Source organism: Homalodisca vitripennis, chromosome 8 (assembly GCF_021130785.1).
Source record: "Homalodisca vitripennis isolate AUS2020 chromosome 8, UT_GWSS_2.1, whole genome shotgun sequence".
Lineage (NCBI taxonomy): Eukaryota > Metazoa > Arthropoda > Insecta > Hemiptera > Cicadellidae > Homalodisca > Homalodisca vitripennis.
This window is the reverse complement of record NC_060214.1, coordinates 14279227-14305202: the sequence shown is the minus strand read 5'-3', so window position 1 is coordinate 14305202 and position 25976 is coordinate 14279227. Positions and strand designations below refer to the sequence as shown.

Sequence of the window (25976 nt, the reverse complement as noted above, 5' to 3'; positions counted from 1 at the left end):
AGACTATGCCAAACAGTAATGTATGCAGGTGACACATGGAGTGGAACAAGCAACATAAACATTGAAAAAGTATTCATGCAACAGAAAAAAGCGGTGAGGAATTTTGTTAAGCATGCATTGGACAGTAGGACAGTTGATGGCCATTTTTCACAGAACACAACATACACTGTCAGCAATATACACTTGTGAAGTGATTCCACACTGGTGGTATTGTCAAACAAACCACAACTTGGAGACTATCACATGTACAATGTTACAAAAGCTTCAAACTTCTCACTTCCTATACACCATCTCCAAGAAAAAGTCGACTTACTAAGAAGCAGAATATTTTACTAAGCTGTCTGATGACCTGAAGTATTCACTGGAAAAAAAGCAATGTGAAATGGTTTGAAGATCCTAGAATGGAGAAACCAGTTAGACAGTTATTAAGCGCATTACGTATGCTTGTAGTAACAATCATAAATCCATATTGTCTATGTTTCCATTGTTTTTGCCGACAACACCACTCGCTATGATCGTGTGAATAAAGACTGTTTTTGACTTACGAATTTAGACTAGACTACAAACGTAAATTTGGTTGAAGTTCAAACAAATTTTTGGGAGCTCTACGTTGTTATGAAAACTAAACAAGATTTTTATTAAATTCAAGGGCAGGCAATAAGTCCTATTTTAACTAAAACATGACTTTTGTGATAAAAATGTAAAATATACATTTTTGTATGTAAAAATGTCAATTTTTAACAATTTTACACTATATTTTTTTAAATAATTTTACTTTGAAAAGATTTTATTACATTATTTGTTAATATATTCTGCATAATCATATCAAATTTAAAAACAATACAATAATAAATGGCAGTTTTATTATGCTTTCTAAAAACGTGAAATGATGCCATCTAGTTTTTTTATGAATAGGTATCTCGAGAACTAAAATTCAGACAGGCCTTTAATGATTATTAAACATACTTTTCTAGATATGTCATAGCTTTCCCCTTTAGGAATTCAGACCCAACAGGTTTTGTTGAACTTCCAGATAAAATATTAAAGCCTAAAGGTATGTTATCTAATGACGAATGCAATCTGATGTTGAGATGCAATAGTTTGATTAGATGATGAAAAACATTAATTTGCAGTCCCACAAATGGTCAGTGCAACATTTATGCCCAAGCAAATCAAATTATCAATTTGCTGAAACGTACTTTAATTTTAATATTGTATAACGTAAAAGTGTTTTAAACAAAATAAGAAAGTAATGGAAATGTATTTGTGTAAATTGCCAGCAGCAATATATTGCCACTTGATTCTCAAAGGTTTAAAGAAGTTATATATGATGAAAATATTTCACAAGTGATCAAGTTAAAAGCGATGTGCACAAGTGGTTAAATTTTCAACCCAAAGAATGTGCATTTGTAACACGGATACTTGCATGCGTATTACGTACTACTTAATTTTATTACGTATGTCCTTATTAAATTTTTTTTAACAAGGTTGAAATACGCCACACCCACAAGGCGTTTAAAAATCTTCGCTGAGTTTGCATGCAGATTTCAAATCTGAAGCTCATTTCGTTAGGCTACATGTGTACATGACAAATACCGTACAATTTTATTCACTTTATTTACAAATTTATTTATCATTTTCTCATTGTCAACATGATTACCCCAAAGGATGTAAAAATTTTCACGAACGCTCGTGGACACCTCATTGAACACAATTTATCTTACTTAGAAATGATTTTAATGGAAAATTTCAAAGTTTGTTTTCCAGACATTGTTGGACAGACAAGCAGATCAAAATGATCTTTTTCCACACCCTTGAGTGACAGGCTTCACTAATGCTCATTTTTTAGACTTTTCAAGGCTTTCATTCGATTCACACTTTATTTTTTCCCACTGAACATGAATTTTAAGAACCAATAACAGTAAAAAAAACTTTAATTTTTAAATATTCAACACCTGAACCTCTAGAAGCTTCACACAAATATTAGTCTATAATCAACTTTAAAACACATGGCTGGTAAATCTGAATTTAGTGTCATCTGGAATGTATTTATTGAATGAGGACTGTCCTCGTCTGTCTTATTCCAGTCAAACTCAATGAATTTTTAAACAGTTAAAACTTTATAACCCTGTTTCCCAACAAAACCACTACAAGAAGAACACTGATTTGGAGGAAGGTTAATGAGAATGCAACATAACACCAAGTATGCTTCTTGTAAACGAAGATCTGTATTTTCAATTCTCTTTACAGGCATTAGCCCATAATCTTATATCTACAAATAAACAAGGCAGTTGGGGGTTGTAAAATAAAAAAATTAAGATAAGAAATAAAACGTACAAATACTGACAAAAATGGATTGTATTTAAAAATCAGGTCATCACCATCTTTTCATTGCTTAGATTACAGCCTAAACTCTGTACATAACAAATGTTGAAAGACAATGAAGAATAGATGCCAATGCGTCTGGGTACCCTGGGACCGTCGATAGGGAGGGGTTGAGATCACGTGTCTCAGAGACAACACATTGCACAGTAAATGCCTCAGTAACTGGAATGATGAGCCATTTCAGTTGACGGTACAGCTCACGGACTATGACCAGCCTCTCTGTTCCGTCTGCGGCCCGCCGTCGCGACGACGGTGGGCCGCATCCGGAATCGAGTCACAAATAAATCTCTTATCACTTTACACCGTACCATTACTCTAAATTAAGGAAACGTCAGAGGTTCCAGTGTGACTAATTATTACATACAACGAAAGTCTAAAATACACAATTTCTAAATTCTATATAATTATACAAATAAAACAAAGGGAATTTACTTTAAAATACAAAAATGTACAGGTCTCTGATAGCTGGTCCCAGGGACTTTTATCGGACTCGTTTATCTATATAGAATGTACAATATATTTTTTATCTTTGTTATGTTTTCTTAACAATAACAATTTCGTGTAAAATACACTTTATTCATTTATTATGAAATTTCGTGAAAAATGCAACATCAAGGCCGGTCTGATAAAAACTGTACACAACAAGCCGACTTGTAACTGTCCGCCCATCCAATGAGCCGAGTATAGACCACACATCTAGCCAAATAATAAAATATATCTACGGATTTTATACTTCTATCTAAACGTAATATTATAATCTAAAAAAAAATAGCTTTGTACAAATTTGTATATTGCGTTTGACTTCACTTCGTGAACACAGCTAGACGCGTGGAGAATAACTGGACGCATTGAACGCATGTTGACTTTGTCCAATCCGCACCGCTGGTGACATCACAATAAATATTCAGTATATATATAGAGTCTTGAATGTTGCCGGCAGTACGGGTTGATCACAGCCGCTGCGAAAACTTGGTGACGACCTGCGCTTTAACTGACACGCGAGATTTTCTTTCTTTCTTATCTTAAAAAAAGTTCTATACAATATCACTTGCAGACAATGGCAGATCAGTTCAGGTCACGATCCTCTAAGTACTTGTATTCGAATGTAAAGCCCTCCTTCTTCCGCTGGCCCCACTTCTCGTAATCAAAGTAGATGTATGTCCCCTGCAAACAAGCGAATGTTCGTGTTAGACATGACAATTAGTTTATTGACGAGATCATAAACTGCAATTGTGAATCAGTCACTTAACGTTAGTAAGATTTCAATGGGACTCTTTAAGCATTAGGCTGAGTCTTAAGATTTTAAAATCACATACTGTCTCCGCAAAAGAAGTCACTGGAAACAACAAAGAAATGAACCAATATCAGCAGATTTCCAAATTCTTGCACAAATATACCATATATCAATGGAGGGGAGGTATCAAGGAATAAGTTTAATAAACAATCAGCAACATAACTCAATCACCCTAACTATCTTCCCCATCCCAGGTGTTTATTATTTTAAAAACAATTTTGCTATCAACATATTAAAAGAGTAATATAGTCACTTAGCTACTCCACATAACTAATTTCATTTCTTGCCCTGGCTCCACACTTTTTTTTTTACACCAGGAAATGTTGTTCCAAATCTATTTTTGGAAATATTATTTTGTTGTGCATACTGTATCCTTTAATTACATTAAATACTGTAATTAATTCATAAATTTTAATGTTATACATTCAGTACTTCTTTACATCTATCAAAATCGATTCCAACAGACTGACCAAAGAGGTAATAAATAATGAAAATATTATAAAATTATCTGGAACTTGAAAAACTTAAATAAGAAACTGCACAAAAACTTCAGCTTGAACTAAAAAAGTTATTCTCGAACAACAACAGTTTTGAGATACTTATCAAATAAATACTAAACGTGTAAGGCCAACTTGTATCTGGGTTTATTCAATGCATTTATCTTCGAACAGTTCTTTCACAAAAACAAGTTTGGAAATAAACTTAAAGAGCCAACTCGTACTTATTGGTTTATTCAAATTGAATTGGTATCTTTAATTTCAACCCCAAAAAAACAATGTTACACCTCTAACACTTTAAGGTCCTTTGTTGTGGTCGTAGGGTGATGAGATGTCTCATTTTTAAAGATAATTAATACACGTCCAATCGCTTTTTTTTGTTTTTCAATACATTTATTGATTATTAAAATAAGCTATACGTCATTGTTTAAATTTTGAAAAAAGTGTTCACTTTTGACGAAAAAGTAATAAGTATTTGGATTCATACTAAAAATATTTTTTAAATGAGATACCTCTCATAATTGTACATTAAAAATTAAGAGTGTAAAATAAATCTATTTGAAGTTTAAAATTCTTCTTATTGTATAAAACTCAGTTGTTTCACTACAGCTCACTCTAAAAAAAGATCACGATCTTATGTTCCAAAACTGTTTTTTAATTTTTTGTTACTGCTGTTTTGCTGACAGTACTTGTAAATTCTCTCACCTGCTCATACTCCTCATTGATCAGCTTGGGCTCCTCGTGACGTTGGAACCACATCATGTACTTGGTGTGGAACCTCCAGCTCTGCTTCTTCAGCGCCTTCGCTGCCAGGTACTGCGCCTTGCTCCCCTCCATGTAGTAGAAGATGAAGAAGAGAGTTTCCGTCGACAATCGCTGGAAGAACTCCAACGTATCTGAGTGTGCCAGAGGAGCCTGTAACACACGAGTTCAATTGAATATACCAACAATACAATTATCCTACAAAACTAAAATTCGAAAGTAAAAAGTATGTCCATGTGTTTTTAGTATTTATAATATTTTGCACTGCAACTGTCTTTATTACTTCTTTAAATCCTTTTTAATGATTTTTTTCTTTAACTAAGATGAAATGTTGGAAAAAACCTTTTATTATTATTTTAATATATGCTGAAGTATTGTATAGGGGTTGATAGTATTTCATTACAGTGGTACAAAACAAGAATTTTGCCAGGACTCTTTGTGATACTTTATTACTGTAATTGTATGACAATTCCTGATGTACTTTAGCACGCACAAAATGGGAAATTAAATTCTGATACTAAGCACAATATACAAAATTTCTACTTTGTTATTCAGTGTACAAATACAACTATTAAGAAATGCAAACAATTATCATTTAAAATATTCTAAACCAATGTTGAGAGTTACGAACTTTATTCACAATAGCTTTTGATAACAAAGGATGAAGTAATATGTTGACAATTTCAGGAGGGTTCACTTGTGGCTGATTTATGCCTTTCAGTTGAACCTTCCTCTGGCAAAGCAAAAACTATTGTATCAATTAAATCTGGGCAATCATGTGGATGTCCAGGAGCGGCACATCATCAACAGCAAATGTCGAGATTCTGGGGTGCAAGGGTAATTCGATAGGTCTAGTCTACTGCGGGAGATAACTGTTAGAGTTGGTGGGGTTCGTTTCCTAAGTATCAGAGATTCTTGCTAGCCTCAACAAGGGTTTGCCACCTCCTGCCTGGTTTTACTGGAGAGGCTGGTTCAGAGCTGGCCTCCCCTTCTTCTGGGAGGATACGACTTTGAGATTTAGTGCCCTAATTATTCCTCAAGGATCTCGATAGGAGGCGTCTCCTACCCCCAACCTTACCCACCCATCCTCGGTGTCCTTGCGGCCAAGGTTTACTGACCTGGTGATAGTAGGAAGGAGTCTGGCAGGGGTTGCGCGGCAAGTACTGTCTAATCTTCTCTGAGTCCGAGGGGTGAGGCATATGGTAGAACGCTGCCTCCATCATCTGGAACTGACACTGGTGCTCCTTCTGTAGTGGCACAGGCCCAAGGGGTGCCACCCCGAGGAGTGGAGGTATGTGGGCTTCCGACGTCACACTCTCCCGCGCTTTGTTCTCAAACAGTCCTGTACACAACATTTCAGTGTTACCTAATAACACAAAAATATATTTAAATGATGAGGCAATAAAAACATCATACAAGACTTTTTCAGTATAATGGAGACTTGCTATTAACTTTATATTCAAGAACACTTACTTAGTATATTTACCTTCTCCTAAATTCACAATTGCTATTATATAAACATCTAATGTGACTGTACTGAAATTTTACATGACATTCTTAGAGTTCCTGGTTAACATATTTCGAAATTCCCTACAGCCTACGCCTCACTGGTTTTGAAAATTCCCTTTTTGGCTGTTTTTAATCACCTGTCAAAGCCAAGAATAATAAGTATAATAATTTATACACATTTAAATAGGTGATCGAAAATCTGTGTTGTTATTTATCTGTCAAATTCAGTTGCACATTAAAAATCATTCATGTCATGTTATGTGCAGAAGGCTTTCTTTGTGTGGGATTGTTTTATTAGGATTTTAATCAACTACAGTAAAATGCCATAATTTATTATATCGTAAGTGTGTTAACTGTAAAGCTACGGACTTTGACTTTAGTCTTTCTTTAGACTTACTATTTCTCCACAAAGGCCTAAAATAGTTCAATTGTTACTGAAATCATTGGAACTATACAATAAAATATTATGAAATATTGGAGAGAAATTCCAGTTTCTAGATATTTCACTATTAAATGCAACTGTATTTCATTATTCATAAACTACCACATGAAATTCAGGAATTACTCGAGTTGGAATATTGTTTACAACACCGGGTTTCAATTGAATTTTTTCTCAAACTAAATTTAAAACTTAATTGACAACATTTTTATGCAGATGCAGTTTGAATACAACTGAAATAGAAAAATGTAGTAAAGAATGCCAAAGCCTTTTTAAAACATTTAAAAAAAATATTAAACAAAAAATATGATTTTTACATGAATCATTAAATTTAATCATTAATCAATAGCCAAAATCTTTAAAAACTGAAAATGTTTAACAATAGAAAGATTCCCTGGAAATATTAAGAAATTAATATTTTGGTCAAAAATCCGACTATCCACAGTCTCTTTTCAGTTTTAACTGCTTTTTAGCCTTAAAACTCAACATTTTAAAACTCCTGAACTATAATTTTCAGATAAATATAATTTGAACCATAATCGCTCGGTTATAAAAATATTTAAAATAATCTAATTATTAGTGCAGACTATAACAAAACACAGCAAAAGTGGTTTTTGGCTAACAAATCTGAAATAATCTTAATTCTTAGGTTAACACGGTCTGTGTGTTGACTACATCAAGGGTTACCGGTTTAAACTGCATTAAAAATTGCAAACACAATTCAAATCTCAAAATATTTTAGCCTTATTGTGAAGTGCTATCTCCATTCAACAAGTGTTAGGCAAAAACAACCAACATACACACAGAAACAGAAAGAAACATACTCTTTTGTGGTCCAACATTTTTTGCCTAAAGCTGGCTCTCCACATCAAGTCTAAAATATTTAAAGTTTAAATTGTGTTAGTAAATTCTCAATGTGGTTCGAATGGCAAAACCATGATGATGATCTAATCGAAATTAATTTCAAATACAGATACCAAAAGTTATTAAAATAATCAGAATATCTTCTCCTATGCTTTAGTATTAAAGGAAAGTAACACACTTCAATGTGTAATATTATTATCGCTAGTGTTTAGGTATAACATGAAGTTCTAATATTGAACTGCTCTTCAATAAAATTACTTTATACCATCAAGAACAGGATATTTACTTTTTAGTGTATAATAATTTCATCCATGATCAGAGATTTGAACTTTTGAGCCCATAATAAAAAGATTAGGAACCATAACTATATTCTCTCTTAACAGGGCCTAAAGACTTACAAAAAATTTCTACCTGCTTAAAACTTTTTGAAAGAAAATTAATTTCTTATCAATTATTCTAAATCAAACAACAACATTCATACGTTCTTGTATCAGAAAGAAGTTGTGCATTTATTGTTTGGAAATTTAGGATTCAGCCATTCAAAACACAGTTTATACATACGTGTGTATATGTTTTATGATTATTAACCTTTTAGGACTAAACAGCAATTTACTGTCCGTTAACTGGCAAAGAAGACAAGCAGCAGTTTGGTTTGCCCAATACTCTCTCATTCTCGTACAGTGTAAAGTGAATATAGATTAATAGTTATAACAGACGAATCCATGACCTTAATGCACTCGTGGACACGAGCAATCAAGTCCAATACAGTGAAGTAAGGATGGCTTTTTGAGTCCGAAATGTGTAACTTCTTCACAGTTACAAAAAGAGAAATGGGCAAATTCATAATCAACTTATAAAATAACTATTCCAATTTTTCAGTCTACATTTATCTTTTAACACATTTTAACAGCTTACCTCTACTCGAGTCCGAAGGGGGCATTTCGAGACCAGCTCGGTCGATGACTTGCTGTGCTATAGATTTGAGCGAGGAGAGGGCGTGGTCCGTAGGAGGTGGTGGCACGGGGGCAGGAGGGGGAGGGGTGGGAGGTGTCGGTGACGGAGCACTGCTCACAGACGAAGGGGGGGAACTGGACACCCCTGCCGAGCTGACATTGTTGTGCATTGCGTGCGGAGACTCTGTCGTCGCCGGGTGGTGCAAGGAACCTGTGGAGTTGGTGTTGGGTATTTGATTGCTCTCCCCTCTGCTCGCCGGTAGGATGCCGCCGTTCTCCACCGCATGAGCTGCAACAATAGATACGATTATCACAATCGCTGCCACCAGTGACTCATGAAGATGGTGGACTTTGGCGACTGATAGTTTAGTGTTCTAAGAGCGCTAAAGAAGTGTGAGGTTTTGGATTTTAACGCCAGGCTTTCCATCGATGCACTAGACCAATAGATTATATTACACCATTACGATTTTGAATAACTAATAAGCTATTTTTACCAACATTGCTATAAAAATATTGTACTCAATTATTCCAACACGCTCTTTTACTCGGATTTCTAAATAAAACCTTCAAAAGGCAACTTGTGATGACGCAAAATGCAAAAAATAAATTTTAGCAAAGTTGTGTTGCTTTCACAGAAGAAAAAAATGTCTTTGTGAAGATTTACAAAACTTAAAACAGTAACATTGTTCAATAAGATTAAAAACAAAATGAGAATATAAAGGAATTGTTTTATTTATAGTTTTAATTGTATCTAACTATATGTTACCAGTAATAAATGTAACAAATTAATGATTGAATTTTTTCATAGTACTGAATCAAAACCAAAATCTTTACTATACCAAAGGATCCTAGATGGCATGTTATGTTCTCTTTGAAAGTCATCATTGCTATGAAATATCAACATGAGGAAGCTCAGAGACTGCAAAAAAGACAATATGGGTAGTGGCCAAGCTGAGACTAGAATAGTTGTCTGAAACCTGAACATTTTGACAATTATTTCACATTATAGACTGGCAACAATATTAAACAGCTTCATCACCACCAAACTAAACATGCACAAAACTTCCCTATACCACTTCATACAACAGCTGCCTTTGAAAGGTTGACCATGCCGGAATGAAAATTAATGCACTACAACAATAAATCAAAACCATCAATTTTGTTATAAAAAAAGAAGTACAACACTGAAAAACTGTTTACAATTTTTATTTCTGAAGAGACAACCCATCCTGATGTGTAAACTTGACCTCTACAACAATGTTACCAATAATGTAGTAGGCTATAATAGATGACGCTATTTGTAATCATCAAGATTGTAAATAAATAAATTCTTATTTTTGACTACAATATTATTGATGTTCTGCTTGCAGCGAGTGCCGCTATAGATTTGAATTTGGCGCGCGTAATCCTTCTGTAGCCGCGAACGCGATAGCCAGCTGCGCCGACCTCTAGCTCTTAGCTTAAACAATAGGAGCCATCCGGAATTCTTCTGGACAGGTTCTGGTAGGATGATTCCTGCTAGGTTAGCAAGCTGAGACCGGAGGTTGTGCGGGCAGTCATTGTGCAGCGATCGGGTGGAGTCGACGGTAGAAGTGAGTGTACGTGGCCTGGGATTTGGTATGATTGTTAGGGAACCTTTCGGAACTATATCCAAATTATTAGTTAATCTCTTTAGTCTTCAAAGCTGGTTAGGCTTTGGATAGAGGGAATCTAGTGGCGGATCCACGGTTATTATTCCTCTGGAAGGTGCCCTCTTCCGGTCGCGAGGACACGAGGTCGCATGCTTCAAAAGAAAAATCAATTTGAAATGAAATTGAAATATGTCTATTTTTTTCAATTTGCTTTTTAGAAAGTTAACATCAAGACAGCAAGTCAATCTGACTTTAATTGAGTCAAATTGATCAGAGCATGTCGTAAGTATTGATGATTGTATCTCTTTTCCACAAGTCACGTAATAATAAAATTGAGTTCTCTCGATGTCAAAAATTGGCGTTTAAAAGCAGCTTTCGCTGTAAATCATTGACTCATATCAAAAATATAATAAAATTTGCCAAAAATATAAATACATTGCATAAAATCCCTGATGTATAATTGTAATCTACCACCTTTTTATGATATTTTGTAACTAGTGACTAGTCCAAAATAAAAATTTTGGACACAATCATTTTACTCACGTGTAATTTTGTTGGAAGCGTTTTGAGTGGGCGCGGCGGCGACGGCAGCGAAGTTACTCGATGGTGGCGGTGGCGGGGCGACGACAGGATGGTGGTGGTTCATATGGCCCGACGAGGGTGAGCTGTTGTTGGGCGTAGAGTGAGACACAGGCTTGTTGTTGTTGTTGTTTGTCAGAGGTGTTGTTGTTTTACTGTTTGAGTTGAGCAATGGTATACTGCTATTGCTGGCTCTAACTGCAGTAGGTTTTACCACCACCTGTAAGCCAATAGCAGCTTGTACATTCCAGTCTATTCAAAACTTGATGAAAATTACACTTGAGAACCTCTAATTAACTAGTTACGATAGTATTAATATAGGAAACAACTGAAAACGTTCCTCAAGTTCCCAACTTTTACAGTTTAAAATACCTGCTTTCCAAATAATTTACTATAAAAATAAATATCAGAAATTGTATTTCAACATACAAAATATTCAGATCATTTAGCCTGTCACAGCGCAGAGCAACGAGACTAACAATCACGTTGGAAAAAAAAAACCAACTGAAAACTGTACAAAAAGTTCGATCGTAATCAAAGGAATATTCAGTGCGGCATAAATATCACAGGACGAAATTAATATTATTTGATGTGGCACAATTGCAGCTTGAATTTGGTTGAGACATACGGTTACAAGACAGAAGCCACGTCGAGAGGATTTCCTCAAGAAAAATTACAGGAATAAAGTTGAGACATATACGCTAGTACAAATTGTTTCTAGGTGTAAAATGAAAGCATCTTTTTAATTCAAATAACCAAAAGTTGATAAAAAGTTTTCAGAAACAGTCATAGCAGGGGAAATTTTGCTCTTGACTCCCATGAATATGTATTTAATTAATAACATCATATAAGAGTTAAATACCTGGATATCTAGTCTAAAATTGATTTAATTTTTTGTGTTGCTTAATAAAATTACAGTATCAACGTAACAAACACCCATATTTGTAATTGATGTATTTTTACATTAAGATATCGCTAACTGTTTATAAAATTACTATCTCCATTGTTGGTTTTACTACACGTTTTTATAAATAATGTGTCAAATATACTGAAAGGAAAATTTAAAGGAGATAAGTTATAATATTAGTCTAATGGAAATTGGTTTTTAGAAATCTATAAAAGAATATTTTTAAAGATAATTTTTTTTAATTTTCCAGAGTAGGAGACCCCTAGGTTCCTGGCTGTTTTTGTATTCCATGGTGAGCACCTAAAATAATTTTAAGAAATTGACACCCGTCCACACTTAAATATGTTCTTACATTATAAGACAAAAAGTAATTAGAAACTACAGGATAAAATGGTCAACTTCAGTATCTCTTTAATGTGAGATCCTGCAGCACGTACTTGTCTACTATTATAGAAACTGATAGTGAAAATTCCACAACATCTCAAAAAGTAACACACCTTAGTAGGTAGTTGATCGACTTCCTTCTTTTTCTTCTCTTCATTAGAACTATCACTGGAATGATTATGGAGGGGGAGAGGGGGGGACGGAGGAGGCGATGAGGTCAGGCTTGTAGGGGTGCCGTTGCTGTCTGTCGTCGCCGATGAGGGCAAACCAACACCCGACAGCTCGATCTCATCTAACCCTATGATGTCATCGTAAATGTACTCGTTCTCCTCGAAGTCTGGCTCTTGGGATGACTCGATGTAGTACTCTACGTCATCTTTTATTCTTCTTATCTACAACACAATTTCCTGAATAAGTAAGCAAAGAAATAAGGATTAACTTTTAAGGATTAAATTTTCTGCTGTATACAACAGCAGAAAATTTACTGTCATTAGATGTAATTTGTTTGCACGTAATATTCATAAATCACATTATTGTATGTAAAATAACAAGTGCATTGTCAGGTATAATGACAACTATAAATTATGAATCAAAAAATTGTTCATATAAATTCTATCATGCAAGTGAAATAAGTAATATTTAATTGTAAAGATGAAAATGTTCACTGACGATAACTAATTTTTGTTTACCTCTAATTTTTTGTAGTTGTATTATAAATATTTCCTCTATAAAATATATATTATTTTAATATGTTTTATCATAAATAGGGTGGTTTGAAATGTGCCAAACTTTTAAGTTCAAAATTCGTTATACAAGTAATACAAAAATATTCACACGTTTTTTAAAGATTTAAGGCATATATTCTAGAATCCAATATTAGAATATATCAAATTAAATTACATGGTTAGGATATATATTATATATATAAATATGACTGCTCTTAAAATATAGTTAATTTTCTGATTTACAAATACCTTTAAAAACACAGTGATATTCTTGGATTATTTTTATATTATCGGACGGTTTTGAAAGGAAAATGCAGAAACTGGGCTAGTGATGATTTTAATTAAATTACAGTTAGGCTAAAGATTACTAGGATTTGAAATTCATGATTTTAAATCGAATTCGAGATGTGAAAATTCTGGATTTGCCCATCATTAATTGTAATATATGTTCAAATACATAGCCAGCAAAATTTCTTAATTTCATACACCCAAAACAAAAATTTAAAAGCATAAGCCTCATTTAAAGTTACTATTTTACATTTCCTATAAATTGGTCAACAAGAACTTGGTGGACTAGAATTATTTACAAGTATTATAATTTGTTTTTTTTATCTAAAAATTGAATTAATAGCTACTCGCTAAAGCCTTATGTCATACTGTATTATTATCTCTGCATAAACATAATTTACCATCCCATTAGCTTCAAACGGAGCACTGCCCCTTAAATTTAAAAGTAAGACTGAAAGTTTTATATGACTAAAATGTTGCACTGTACCACTTGACAGACCTGGATGACTTCCACCGACATGTTATCCAGCATCCTCAGCAGGGTCTCTAGCTTTCGTATGTGATGCCTGTGCCTGTCCAGCTTCAGCTTCAGTTCATCCATCCTGTCTTGTTTGTCTTTGTCTAGTCTCTTCTTCTTCCCTGCTAACAGCGACTCGATCTCCGACTCAAACTGGTCAAGCTGCAAATCCAATTCTTTTACATCAAAACAAACTAGAAGATTTGTTTAACTTTCAACATATTGTCTTAAATTAGGATGAAACATGTGTTGAATTTAAGTATTTTCTTGTTCAATTGTGGTTACCACATACAGGGCCGAAACTTTGTCGGATAAAGGGAAAAGACAGTTAAAACGAAAATCACCACCATTCAATCCATAGACTAAGAGCCTAGCCATTAATATTTGTTTCAACTACAACTCGTTTACGTTTCATAGTAACTACAACTCGTTTACGTTTCATAGTAACTACAACACGTTTACGTTTCATAGTAACTACAACTCGTTTACGTTTCATAGTAACTACAACTCGTTTACGTTTCATAGTAACTACAACTCGTTTACGTTTCATAGTAACTACAACTCGTTTACGTTTCATTTACAACTCGTTTACGTTTCAATATATGAATATATGAATTAATTGTACAAAATACAATACACTCACAAAAAAGTTTCACTGCAAATTACAAGTAATACTGTAAACCACTGCACGATATAGATATATCAGAACTGAGACAAAAATAGATATCACTTGGAAAGTTGATGGTCAAGCCGATGGAAGTTGATAGTAAAACGGTTAAGAAGACACGTACAGTCTGTGTAAATTCTAAAAATTGTTTATTCTAATAATTAGGTCAGTTATTCTTTTCCATAATTGAATGTTCTCTCTGTAAAACATTTGACCCAAAACTTAAGGAACTGACAAGGCCATTCAAGGCCATAATTAAAAAAAAACTTTACTTAGTCAGCACGTCCATAAAAAAAACACACATTTCAATTTTGTTTTCTTCTACAATTATCAATGATTCAAAAATGTTAGGCTAATATTTTAGAATAAAAATTTTAATCTAAAACCATAACAAAAAATTGTATAGTATTAAATATTATAAATACATTTTAAAATTATCATTGACTGATGGCTGCATATAAAAGATTTCATATATACAATGATGTGCGGAAGATTGAATGAAAATCCTTTCTATGGAACAATCAATTAGTATATTAATGACAACTAATTAGTAAAGCCTTTAAATGAAAAATCCAACATTAGCAAAAACAGCAATACATATCTGTATACAATCTTGGTTTGATGTAACCGTCTGATCTTTTAATGAAGAACATGATGTTCAAAACACAGATTTTAGACAGAATAAGTTAAAGTATTATAACCACTTTGCTCTGAGACAACCATAGCCTCACTGTGTGCCTATACTTGATAACATTGAATAAGAAGTATGAATAGGGGGTCTTGTTCCTTTGAAGAGATCTAAATATAGTCAGTGAGGAAAAAATTCAAAAAGAACTCTTTGCATCATTTCGAGATCAGATATGCCAGGCGGAGTTACCACAAACAAATTGCAGTAACAATAATAAAATGTAATGACACCTACAATTAATATAGATTCATACTACACAAATATTTGAAGACAGTATGTTATTTCTAAGTTAAAAACCAGTCTATTCTTCAATTTAAAATGAATACAATTTTAATTTAGTGGCTTCTTTCAACTAAATATATTATATTTTCCGTCAATACTTAATTATTTAAGTTAATTCAAAGAAGTTCCTGGTTATATTAATCTCTCCTCTGGATGAGTGTGTAGTAAGGGATAGGGATGTCCATAAGATAATAATTTACATATCGTAAGAAAATACAACACAGGGCACTATCTAACTTTTCAATTGAACCATCAAAATCTGTCAAAGGAGTTGCACACCCTTTGTTTGACAGGGCAAAGAGTTTGTACTCAGACAAAGATGAGTTTAATGAAGAAATCAGAAACCTTGTAAAAAATGAATACCCTCAGTCTGTCTAAGTGTAAAAGAAATAATAGGAAACACTATGAAACAGAAAATGAAAACAGGAGAAAAATTCACATACATGCATATCCCTTATGCGCCGGGGGATGCATAACAGAGAAAATTAGAAGAGTAGGGAGAAAATACAATATTAAAACTGCTTTTAAAACACAAAAAAGTCTTAGGCAAAGTTTCATAAAAACAAAACAAAAAAAAGAATACAGGACTGCAAAAAGTATATTTACAGTATAACATTTTTTCTGATAGAAAATACATATGTGAGATAAAAAGACTACTAAATGAGAGCGTTAAAGGACCTAAAGAAAAATGGATTGGTGGATAAGTCTAAAATTGCTCAACACTGAAATATAATGAAGCCAACATAATACACTGTGAGGAAAATGTTTTCAAATGCAACCTTATTAAGGTTTCAAACATAAAATTAGCAGATCAACCGGTAAGTCAACCTTCTGTTAAAGTTAGGCCACTTTGGTTATCAATATTAAAAAAAGGAATTAACTAGGAAATCTAAAAAAAATTTACCAACCAAACAAACAGACCTCAATCAATAAAATTCCTACACACAAAATGGCACTGAGGTCCAGGACCAAAACATAAGACTAGAGTTGGCTGCCCTTTACCCCACACCCTCGTGACCATTGCCTTCCTGTTCTCTTTGTTTCAAATGACATGCCACGATAACACAGGAAATTTGCGATATTGATTTTCTTTACAGTCTTTCGCCTTCGCTCATGTGTGTGTGACATATTGTTTGTGCTCTTGTTCCTGTGCAGGTTCATCACTTGGGGGTCAATCTCTTCAATCTGGACTTTGTGCTCTTGGTATACCACAGAGATATTACGTTCACTTTTGTTTGGCAGTCCATTGCAGCCCTTTTTAGATTTTAAGTGCATGGTTTTTAACACCCGAACACACTTTAATCCTCAAACATAGTTTTATACTTTTAGAATTATGCCACGAAGTTAAATGTTCTAACTCCTACTGTCTTTCAAACCATCCATAATCAAATAAAAACCTGCTAATAACTGTTAACCACAAGATTACCAATTTCCAAAAATTGTGGTGAAATGCCCTGGGTGCAATATATAAGATCAATTAGTTTTACTGTAACCAACTTGTAAATACACAGCACACAATCCTCCCCAAAGTTATTGGGTTTTGTAGTATACACTGGAACCTGAATAGAGTATGCTCAAGAGATCAGTATAAACCACAAATGTCTTACAAAGGATTGAAAAATCATTTTAACTTCATTATATTTACAAAACAAAAAAACCCTTTATTTTAGAAACCACAGTTACAAACTCTTCATAATGTATGTTATTTTATGCATCATTGAAACTAAAACTATTGAATATATTAAATTAAATTTTAATTTTAAATAATAAAAATACACTACATAATTTGAGAAAACCATATAACGTACACAATAATAAATTGTAACATTTAACCCATTGCAAGCATCGAAAAACGAAAGTACGCTCAGTTCAGTAGATGACACGACCAACTGATATTTACAAACAAAACCGAACACATCGTATGCACCTGAGACAAACCATTGGATTTATTTTTTAGAATGATCAAGAAAACATGTTCTGAAGTACGAAACCTTGCTGAGCACATACAAACGTAAATAATCTAGTGTCATGCTCAAGAAAGCCTATGGTAAAGAAAGATCTTACAACAGATTGTGTACGATATTTCATTCAGAAGTCTATTAACCCTTTCGCTGTGTAAATTTCATACACCTGACAACAAAAAATCCTTATATATTTTAGATGCATCCAATTGTCAATAAACCAGATCAGAGAGGATGAAGACACTGGCTTAATGAGAAAGTAGCTAAAGCAATACTTTGTTTATAAAATCAAATTTATACGTTTAGGATTTTGTGTAAAATCAAAAAGTATGGTGAGAATGTCACATTACAAATGTAAGACTACAAAATTTGTTGCCACGTTACTAAAAGATTACTTTTGTAATACATATTTTGAAAAATTGCTTTAGATTTTTTGGCACCACTTCAAATTTCAACTTTAAATTCAAATGAAAGAAATATTCAATTTTTTATTTATTGATTTAAAAACATTAAATTACTTGCAATCTTAAATATAATTTCATTTAAAATAACAAATACATTTTAAATTTCAAAAAAATGTTTTTCAAAACCTTAGAGTGCGTTTACTAAAACCATACATTTAGACCAAAAAGGTCCTTGGCTATCATGCATGCTGCATTAAATATCCAGCAGCAAAAGGGTTAGCCAGCAAGGCACATATTCTGTCTGTGTTTTTTGCCTGCAAAGAGCTAAAGTATCTGGGTTTACAATTTAACAGTCTGTAATCTTAACTTTTCTTTTTACGTCTGACAGCCATAATGCAAGATTATAAACTATTTACGGACTAAAAAATAAAATTACCTCACTGACCTCATTTAGACATATAATATTGCCTTAATTCCTGGATATAGTTGGTTTCTCCATCCGTGCTCGGAATCGATCTTCTTCCCTGAAGGACCGTCGTGACGTTGGTTGATGTGTTGAGAAGTTCAGCGACGGTGTATTAGTGTGCTGGCGATACACTGCAATACCCTGGTCCACATTGATGTCCTCAAGAAGATGACAGGATCCCAGCAGTCTATAGATGACCCATCTTCAGTCACAGTTTCATCATTTTCAGTTTCTTCTTTTCGAAATCCAACTCTTTTTCTAAGTTGATCATTCCTTCTTTCACTTAATCCCACAGATTAGGGGAGTAAAAAGAACAAGTTTTATTTTGAGAAGAAGCCATATTCTACCCGCCATCAAGGATCACTGCGCGAAAAGGGTCTTATTAGAATAAAGAGGAGAGTCTGTATAGAACAAGGTCGATAGTACTGATGGTCAAAGATAGGATTTGAACCTCGCTTTCTCTAACTCAGACCCAAAGTCCGACACTTAGGATAATGAGAACATCAACTCTCTCAAAAAAGAAGTTTACCAATTTTTGAAATGACCAATGATAATGCTGCCTAATAAACAGCTGAAGTTACATGTTTAAATTCTCAAAATGATGACGGACCATCCTATTTTTCATGTTGAATTTTATTTAACATTATTAAAACAGCAAAGATTAGAAGACTTGTCAATTATCAATAGAAACATTTTGAAATGCATCCAAGTCAACCTCAACCGAAGTGTAACTCCGTCTTTGTCAAGTTTTCTCCATGATAATTCTAATTTTTCAACACCTTTGGGTGCCAAAGCCGATTATACTGTTGAAGTACAACTCGTTCTATTGGCAGAAAAAACTGGCTTGTTGCAATTTATATGCTAATGCAAAGGATTTTAACCTCTGCACTTATTATAAAGTCATTCCTTGTTCATTACGAAATATTTTTAACTTCATGTCCTGAACAATCTCTTGGATGAGGTTTATTATAACAGGTCTGTCTTCTACCGACCTGTTTGATTATGAAAGATTGCACCGCTCATAACACATACATTAAAATAAAAATTCTGTATCTAATACAGGAAATCAATGTCAAACTGTTCCATCTTGCTCTTAATCCCCCACTATATTGTGGGTCATTATGCTGAATGTAATGAAGAGTGGAAAATAGTTACAAAGAAATCCTTTTTGGGACTAAAATGATAGGATTAAAATGCAGGGAAAATAAAAGTAAACTACAAATGGATTTCGGCCAATCGGAAAGGAGATAGGATAAGTGCAGTGCAGTGGGCTGTTCATTGATATACTATTACCTCTTTCATACTAAAACCATTTTAAAATACAGGATGTCCAAATCCGGTTGTCCAGTGCTCTTACTCTTTTCTCTTCTTTTCCACTCGGCACTGAAAACATTTCTCTTCACTTCTAAAATAAGTTGATGAAAGAGATTCAATAGAAATCTCCAATATCTCTTTTCTTTCTTTTTTTTTCTCTGATCATCGCTAACTTATCAGCCAACGATTAAGATCTATAAATCTGTGACTTAGAATCCGACATTGTTGAGCAGTGTACGGATGCGAAAGACCTACAGTACTGTAACAGAAAAATAAACAAAATGTACAAACTCACGCGACAAGAAAATAAATACGCAACCTCGATAAACTTCTGCTCATCTTGACTGATGCAGTGAAACGGTGAGGATAACACAAAGACATGGATAGAAGGTATAGGCGTTACGATTGGTGGGGGATAGGAAATGGGGAGTCAAGGTAGAGATCGCCAAATCACTGACTGTTGGAGCCCACTGGTGGACTCGTGGTGGGGATGTGAACAATATGGCCTAAACCAGACCCGCCAATTGTCTTAAAACCCTTACGTTTCTTAGTCTTGTCCCGTCTAGTTTCAATAAGCGTTACTTTCTTCACATTTCAGTAATCATCAATCGATAGTATCGCTTCATAACATGAAACTACTAATCATTAATACACAACATACATAATCATTAATTGACTTTCATTGGCTGAGCGTTAGCGAAGCCTATCACTAGAGTGGCTGGAGAAATTTCATTTTTGTCTTTCTGCCTGTATAGTTTCAATAAGCGTTACTTTCTTCACATTTCAGTAATCATCAATCGATAGTATCGCTTCATAACATTAATCATTAATTGACTTTCATTGGCTGAGCGTTAGCGAAGCCTATCACTCAAGTGGCTGGAGAAATTTCATTTTTGTCTTTCTGTCCGTCCACATGTTATCTTGAAAACAAACTGACTCATAGACTTGAATTCATGGGGCTTCATTTCTAAATGAGAAACACCGAGTTGAGTGATTATGGTGCATACCACTCCCTGGGATTTGACTGTGTTAATAAATATTTTTACATTGGTCTTGTGGCTAACCATGCACACTAATAAGAGATTGTAACACGTGACATATTAACACATGCGGGCCAACTATTCCAACATATTCCACATCATTTTATGATAACTTGCTGTGTAGGCTTTTATTATTTAAACACTGATATTAAACACATTTTAATGATTAAAAATGTGAATTTATCATGTGGCAAGATATATCACGAAAGATTTCATCTGCGGTCTTGAAATTTTGCATGAAAATTCATTTTTACACAGACATGAATAAATTGATAGTGTATGTGCAACCGTTGAATTTGGCTGTGGAAGTCTGTCATTCAGCAGAATAAATAACACAATTTCTCTTTTGTTTGCCAAAGAATATAAACATTTCTTTTCTATATAATTGTCTGTTGCTCTGTCTGTCAATAATGAAATGATCTAGAAAGTTGAAATTCTGTATTGAACCTCACCGAAGCCTGTTGCGGTGACGCGTCTTGTTGCGTACTCATACCTTGCAATAATCATAATTGTAATTTGTCCAGTTCATCATAATACATAAAATCATTTCACAAATTATGGCATTGTGTATTATTTTATAGTATCCTAATTTTTTTTCTCGTGAGGGAAAGAGACGATTGTCCCCGCACTTAGTCCTAAAAGGATCTTTGCACCTCCCTAACTTATGTGTGTCCTCAGAATCTGAGACTTTTACAGAAGCCAATCAGATTTGAGGGCTCCTGTTCTCTGATGTCCTTGGGGCTAAGGAGTTACGCCCCCAGGAATATTTTCCGAATTTTAGATATGGCAGGACAGTTTAGCCAAATATGCTCCACTGATTCCTCCGCTTCTCCGTAGAGTCTGCATCCTAATTTGCTTGATAGTGATAACGTTCTGCAAGCGATCCAAGCTAGCACGAAGACACTGACCTCCAACAGGATGGCATGAAGGAGGCTTGGTGGGGAAAGGGGGCACTGCTCTCTTGTGCGAACCTTGACCCAACTTAGCACAGTCCATGCAACTCACAGCTATCACGATGCCTACTGTTTTTGCAGTCCTAGCTTCGAATTAATGTACCACTTTTTCATAAAACTGTCATTGTAGAAATTCAAAAAATCTGAAGAAAAGTTCACATTACCAACGATTTCAAACTAAAAACTTTTGAACGACACAATTCCACTGTAGTATTTTAATAAAAACTCCATTTTTCAAACAATTTTGTAGTCACCTGCGTAATAGTTAGGGGAAAAAAAACACAGTCATATGGAATTTTGTTTTCTCATTTCAGGGTGCCACTGAGCACCAGGTGGCAGAGATGTCTTCAGACAAGTTGTAGAGTTATTGTGTAATTTCCAAAAATTTCAAAACTGAAAACTAACAATCCAAGAATGTTGAGAAAAGGGTCCCAGATGAGGACAACATAAACGGATATCAATCAATTAGATCATTTAACTATGTAGATGAAATATGCTATTAATATATTTTAAGTACAAGTTATTAAGAGTGCAAGATGTCAACAAATTATTCAATTTTGTAAACTAGACAATTCTGGTCAAGAGATACTCACGTTGAGGCACAAGTATATGCTATTGATTACTGATAAAAACAAATTACAGTCTCTAGAGATATCCTGCTCCTACATTTTAGTATTTCTTTAAAACGCAGAACAGTTGGTAGGACGAAAGCCAACTAAACGCCTAAATATTGCCACGTTATGTAAAACCAGTTTTTAATCAACTTTAACTACATTGATAAAAGTAGTAGTTTCTAACGATTACTTTTAATTGCACACGACCTGGAGTTAGCATGACTATGTTACACAAGTACTGGAGGTCTTTCCTTATTATTAATTTATGTGAAGAAACATATTTCATTAACAACATATATTATAAGAAACATATATTATTTTACTTAAAAGAGTAACAGTGCTGTTACAGCATTACATTACACCTTGTAATGCAGATTCCCTAGTGAATGCTTATTTATATAAATAGACTAACTAATAAATTACATTTTACAATTGCCATGGGTGGTGTTAGTGATGGAAATATACACAACAATTTTTAATTTAGAATACCTGGAGATTTAAAGCATCTATCGATGTCACAAGCCATGTTGATATCTCTTCTCTCTCCTTCTGCGCAGGATCCATTTTCTGGGCAGCTCCCAACCCCTCTTTGGAGTACGCTTTGGTTTTCGTTTCCCTCTCTACAACCTTAAACCTCTCCATTTGCTACAAACAAAAGTGTTACTTTTAGTATGTGCAATTTGGATCCACTACAAACGAATTCATTTAACACCAAAACTTGTACTTAATTTATATATGTGTCATTTGTACATAATATTCCTTTCCAGATGAGATAAAAATAATTACACAGATATTGTAACCCATAACAATGTTTACTCCTGAGTATGGTACTCTCACTTATTCCCTGGCCTGATAAGGATTCAACAAGCTGTATTGACCATTTAATATTGTGATATTGGCTCCGCCAGAATGGTCTAAGAAAAGTGTGCTATTATATTGTAAATAATCTTCTGCAATTCAAAATTACAACACATTTAACACAAAACTCAAACTAATTAATTATCTGGATATATATAAATTAAATGTGTTGAATCTGTACTTTATAAGTAGGTATAATATAGCATTTACTCTTCTCATTTGGAAAAAGAACAACCGGGCACAAGTCTGTTTATTAATAAGGTGGTGCAATCGATTTTGGGTTGAGTAAAATTTTTAAAATATAACAGTCACAATCCTTCAAGATACCATTCCTGAAGCCAGTAAAAGAACAACAACATTTTTGGGTCACTTCACGAGAAATTACAGACATACGAAGTAGTCATTTGGGTCTTTTTATAATCAGCCCCAGTAGAAAACGTCTGATGTAAAGGATTTTAAATTTTTACAATATGTATATGAAATATGACTGGAGGGAGTGACATTTTTTATTTTGAAAAACAAAAGTTAATTTTTCCACTATGTTTAACATTTTATTGAAAAAGTATTAAATTTTTATATTTTGGAATTAAAAGTATGTCACTCCCTCTGGAAGATTGATATATAAAATTTGGAGTTTTTAAATTGTAAATGTGTAATGTGTGTTAATGTGTAAAACACACATTCATTTGGGATCATTTCTAAGAGAGAACAAACTCAAAACATAAAATATAGTACACTGCTACTTTAGAAACTACCAGATCTAGGGTTCAGGAAGATCGAGGGAGAGAGAAAGATAAACAGATAACTGATTCCTGGTGCTTGGAGTGGGGATGAAATGGACCAGCAGGCTGCTTATCACAGAAAACAGGAAACGATGATGCTCATACGATCTAGCCGTCAGAGTTTGCTATACTTATGCAAGCTCAATCTTAAGATTGCCAAAATGATTGTACTCTAATTTTAATTTGTGATAGCTCATTAAATAATAATTGCAAATTGATTTTACTTTTAACTGTGAAACCGAAAAGAAATCATCTCAATTTTAAGACCATTTCCTATGCAAATTCCATGTAATTACTATCACCTACAACATATTCTCGTGTTAAAATTGAACTCAAGTTTCCAAGTTGGTTCCACTTACAGTTTCAATGAGTTTCCGGTAATCAAGGAGCGTACTCTTATCCTTAATCTCCCCAGAGGCGATCCAGCTCTTGATCTGATCTCGTAGCCTCTGCAGTTTCTTGATTTCCTTTTTGAGATCAGCCTCATACTTTTCCTTCTGGTTACTGTTCGTGGCATTGTGGACTTTCTGCCAAATGTCTTCAAACGTCTCCACGCCTTCTGTTACTTTCTTGAGACACCGCTCGATTTCACCTGCAATCAGATTCAACATGAGACTAGCGAACACAATCTTAGTGGTAAACTATGTGTGGACAACAGGAACAGGAAATGTGCGCTAAACCAAACAACTGTACTGGTTTGAAACTAACATAGTTTTATTGGTAAACTATGTGTAAACAACAGGAAATTTGCGCTAAACCAAACAATTGTACTGGTTTGAAACTAACACAGTCTTATTGGTAAACTATGTGTGGAGAACAGAAATCTATACTGAACCAAACAACTGCACTGGTTTGAAACTAACACAGTTTTATTAGTAAACTATGAACCAAACAAATGTACTGGTTTAAAAACTGACACAGTTTTATTGGTAAACTATGTGTGGCCAACGGAAATCTGTACTGAACCAAACAAATGTACTTCTTTTAATATTTAAGAAATAGAGCACTCTCATATTTAAAAGTTGGATTATTTATTGACATTCATGGGCTGGAAAATTGGTTCTGTCCTTGTCATTTACACTTTATTATATTTAGGTTTATTATATTTAACTTCAAAACTAAAAAAAAATACATTAATTTGTCTAATTTTGGTGTTATAACAATTTGTACAACAAAAATGTATCAGAAAAACCTCAAATTACAAGGTTATTAAATATATTACTATGTATTCTTTTTTCAAAATTTGATTTTGACAAGGGAAGGATTATGAAGGAACAGGATTTTACTATTGTCACCAATGTTGGGAATGCAACTCAACTCAATATAAACTAGGCCTGTCCAACATTAATTTTGTAAAAACTGCCCTATAGTAATTTAGCAAGCAATATGGATTGCGAAAATAGAGTTTGTTCATTCCATATCTGGATTCTAAATAAATCCTAATAATCACATTGTTTCTAAAAACAACAAAAGTTAGTTGTATAGGTTAATTTTTAACAAAAGCCATTGCATTTTGACGAGACCTTACCACCTATGATACAAATATCAATATGGAAAATGTAAGTAACACGCTGGACTGAACTTGTTACACCAGTGAATGCAACAAAACTGACAATACCAAAGGACAAGGAAGGGTCATGGGACAAAAAACCTGTTTCAATCTTTTCTGAACTGAGCTCCCTCCTTTTTCTAAAAATCAATAATGACGACACAACCTGAACAAATAAAAGCAACCCCTACTTACAACTTGACTTGTTGGAAATTTTATAGATTTTCACAACAATCCTTACCTAAACGATGAAACTATCATTTTCAACAGAACTTTTCAAGAAGACTACACTAATTTAAAAATATACTTTGCAAATAATAGTTTCTCTAAATATTTTTTACTTTAATATCAAAAACATAAGAAGATTTAAAACTATAATTCTTATAAATTTGCAGTTACAAGATCTATTTGGCAAACGACAGAAATAAAATTAAATAATAATGTAAAAAAAGAAATTACACAAATATGCACAGAATAGACTAAAACAAGACTTATCTTACACAAAATTTTAAATTATTTGAGACTTACCTCTCAACAAATATGCAGGAGGCATATTATTAACTTTTTATTACCTTATTTTGATTTTACTGTTTATATACAAGAAATTATTTGGATAAAGTTGATACTTTGTTATTATTGGTTTACATTTAATTAATATTATTGT

General features: G+C 33.6%; 1 protein-coding gene across 2 annotated transcripts in view; it reads right to left on the bottom strand.

Annotated features, from left to right (window-relative positions):
• Nucleotides 1–2204: 2204 nt before the first annotated feature.
• The window catches only part of LOC124367330 (CCR4-NOT transcription complex subunit 3), a 38350-nt gene continuing 14578 nt past the window's right edge, over nt 2205–25976 (bottom strand). For both annotated transcript variants that reach the window (XM_046824064.1, XM_046824063.1), the window contains exons 2-10: nt 24123–24355; nt 22613–22768; nt 13717–13896; nt 12318–12596; nt 10878–11133; nt 8666–8992; nt 6057–6280; nt 4882–5091; nt 2205–3549 (exon numbers count right to left, since the gene is read on the bottom strand). In XM_046824064.1, the coding sequence (XP_046680020.1) occupies nt 3451–3549; nt 4882–5091; nt 6057–6280; nt 8666–8992; nt 10878–11133; nt 12318–12596; nt 13717–13896; nt 22613–22768; nt 24123–24355 (1964 nt within the window). In that variant the 3' untranslated portion in view covers nt 2205–3450. The remainder of the gene's footprint in view (nt 3550–4881; nt 5092–6056; nt 6281–8665; nt 8993–10877; nt 11134–12317; nt 12597–13716; nt 13897–22612; nt 22769–24122; nt 24356–25976) is intronic.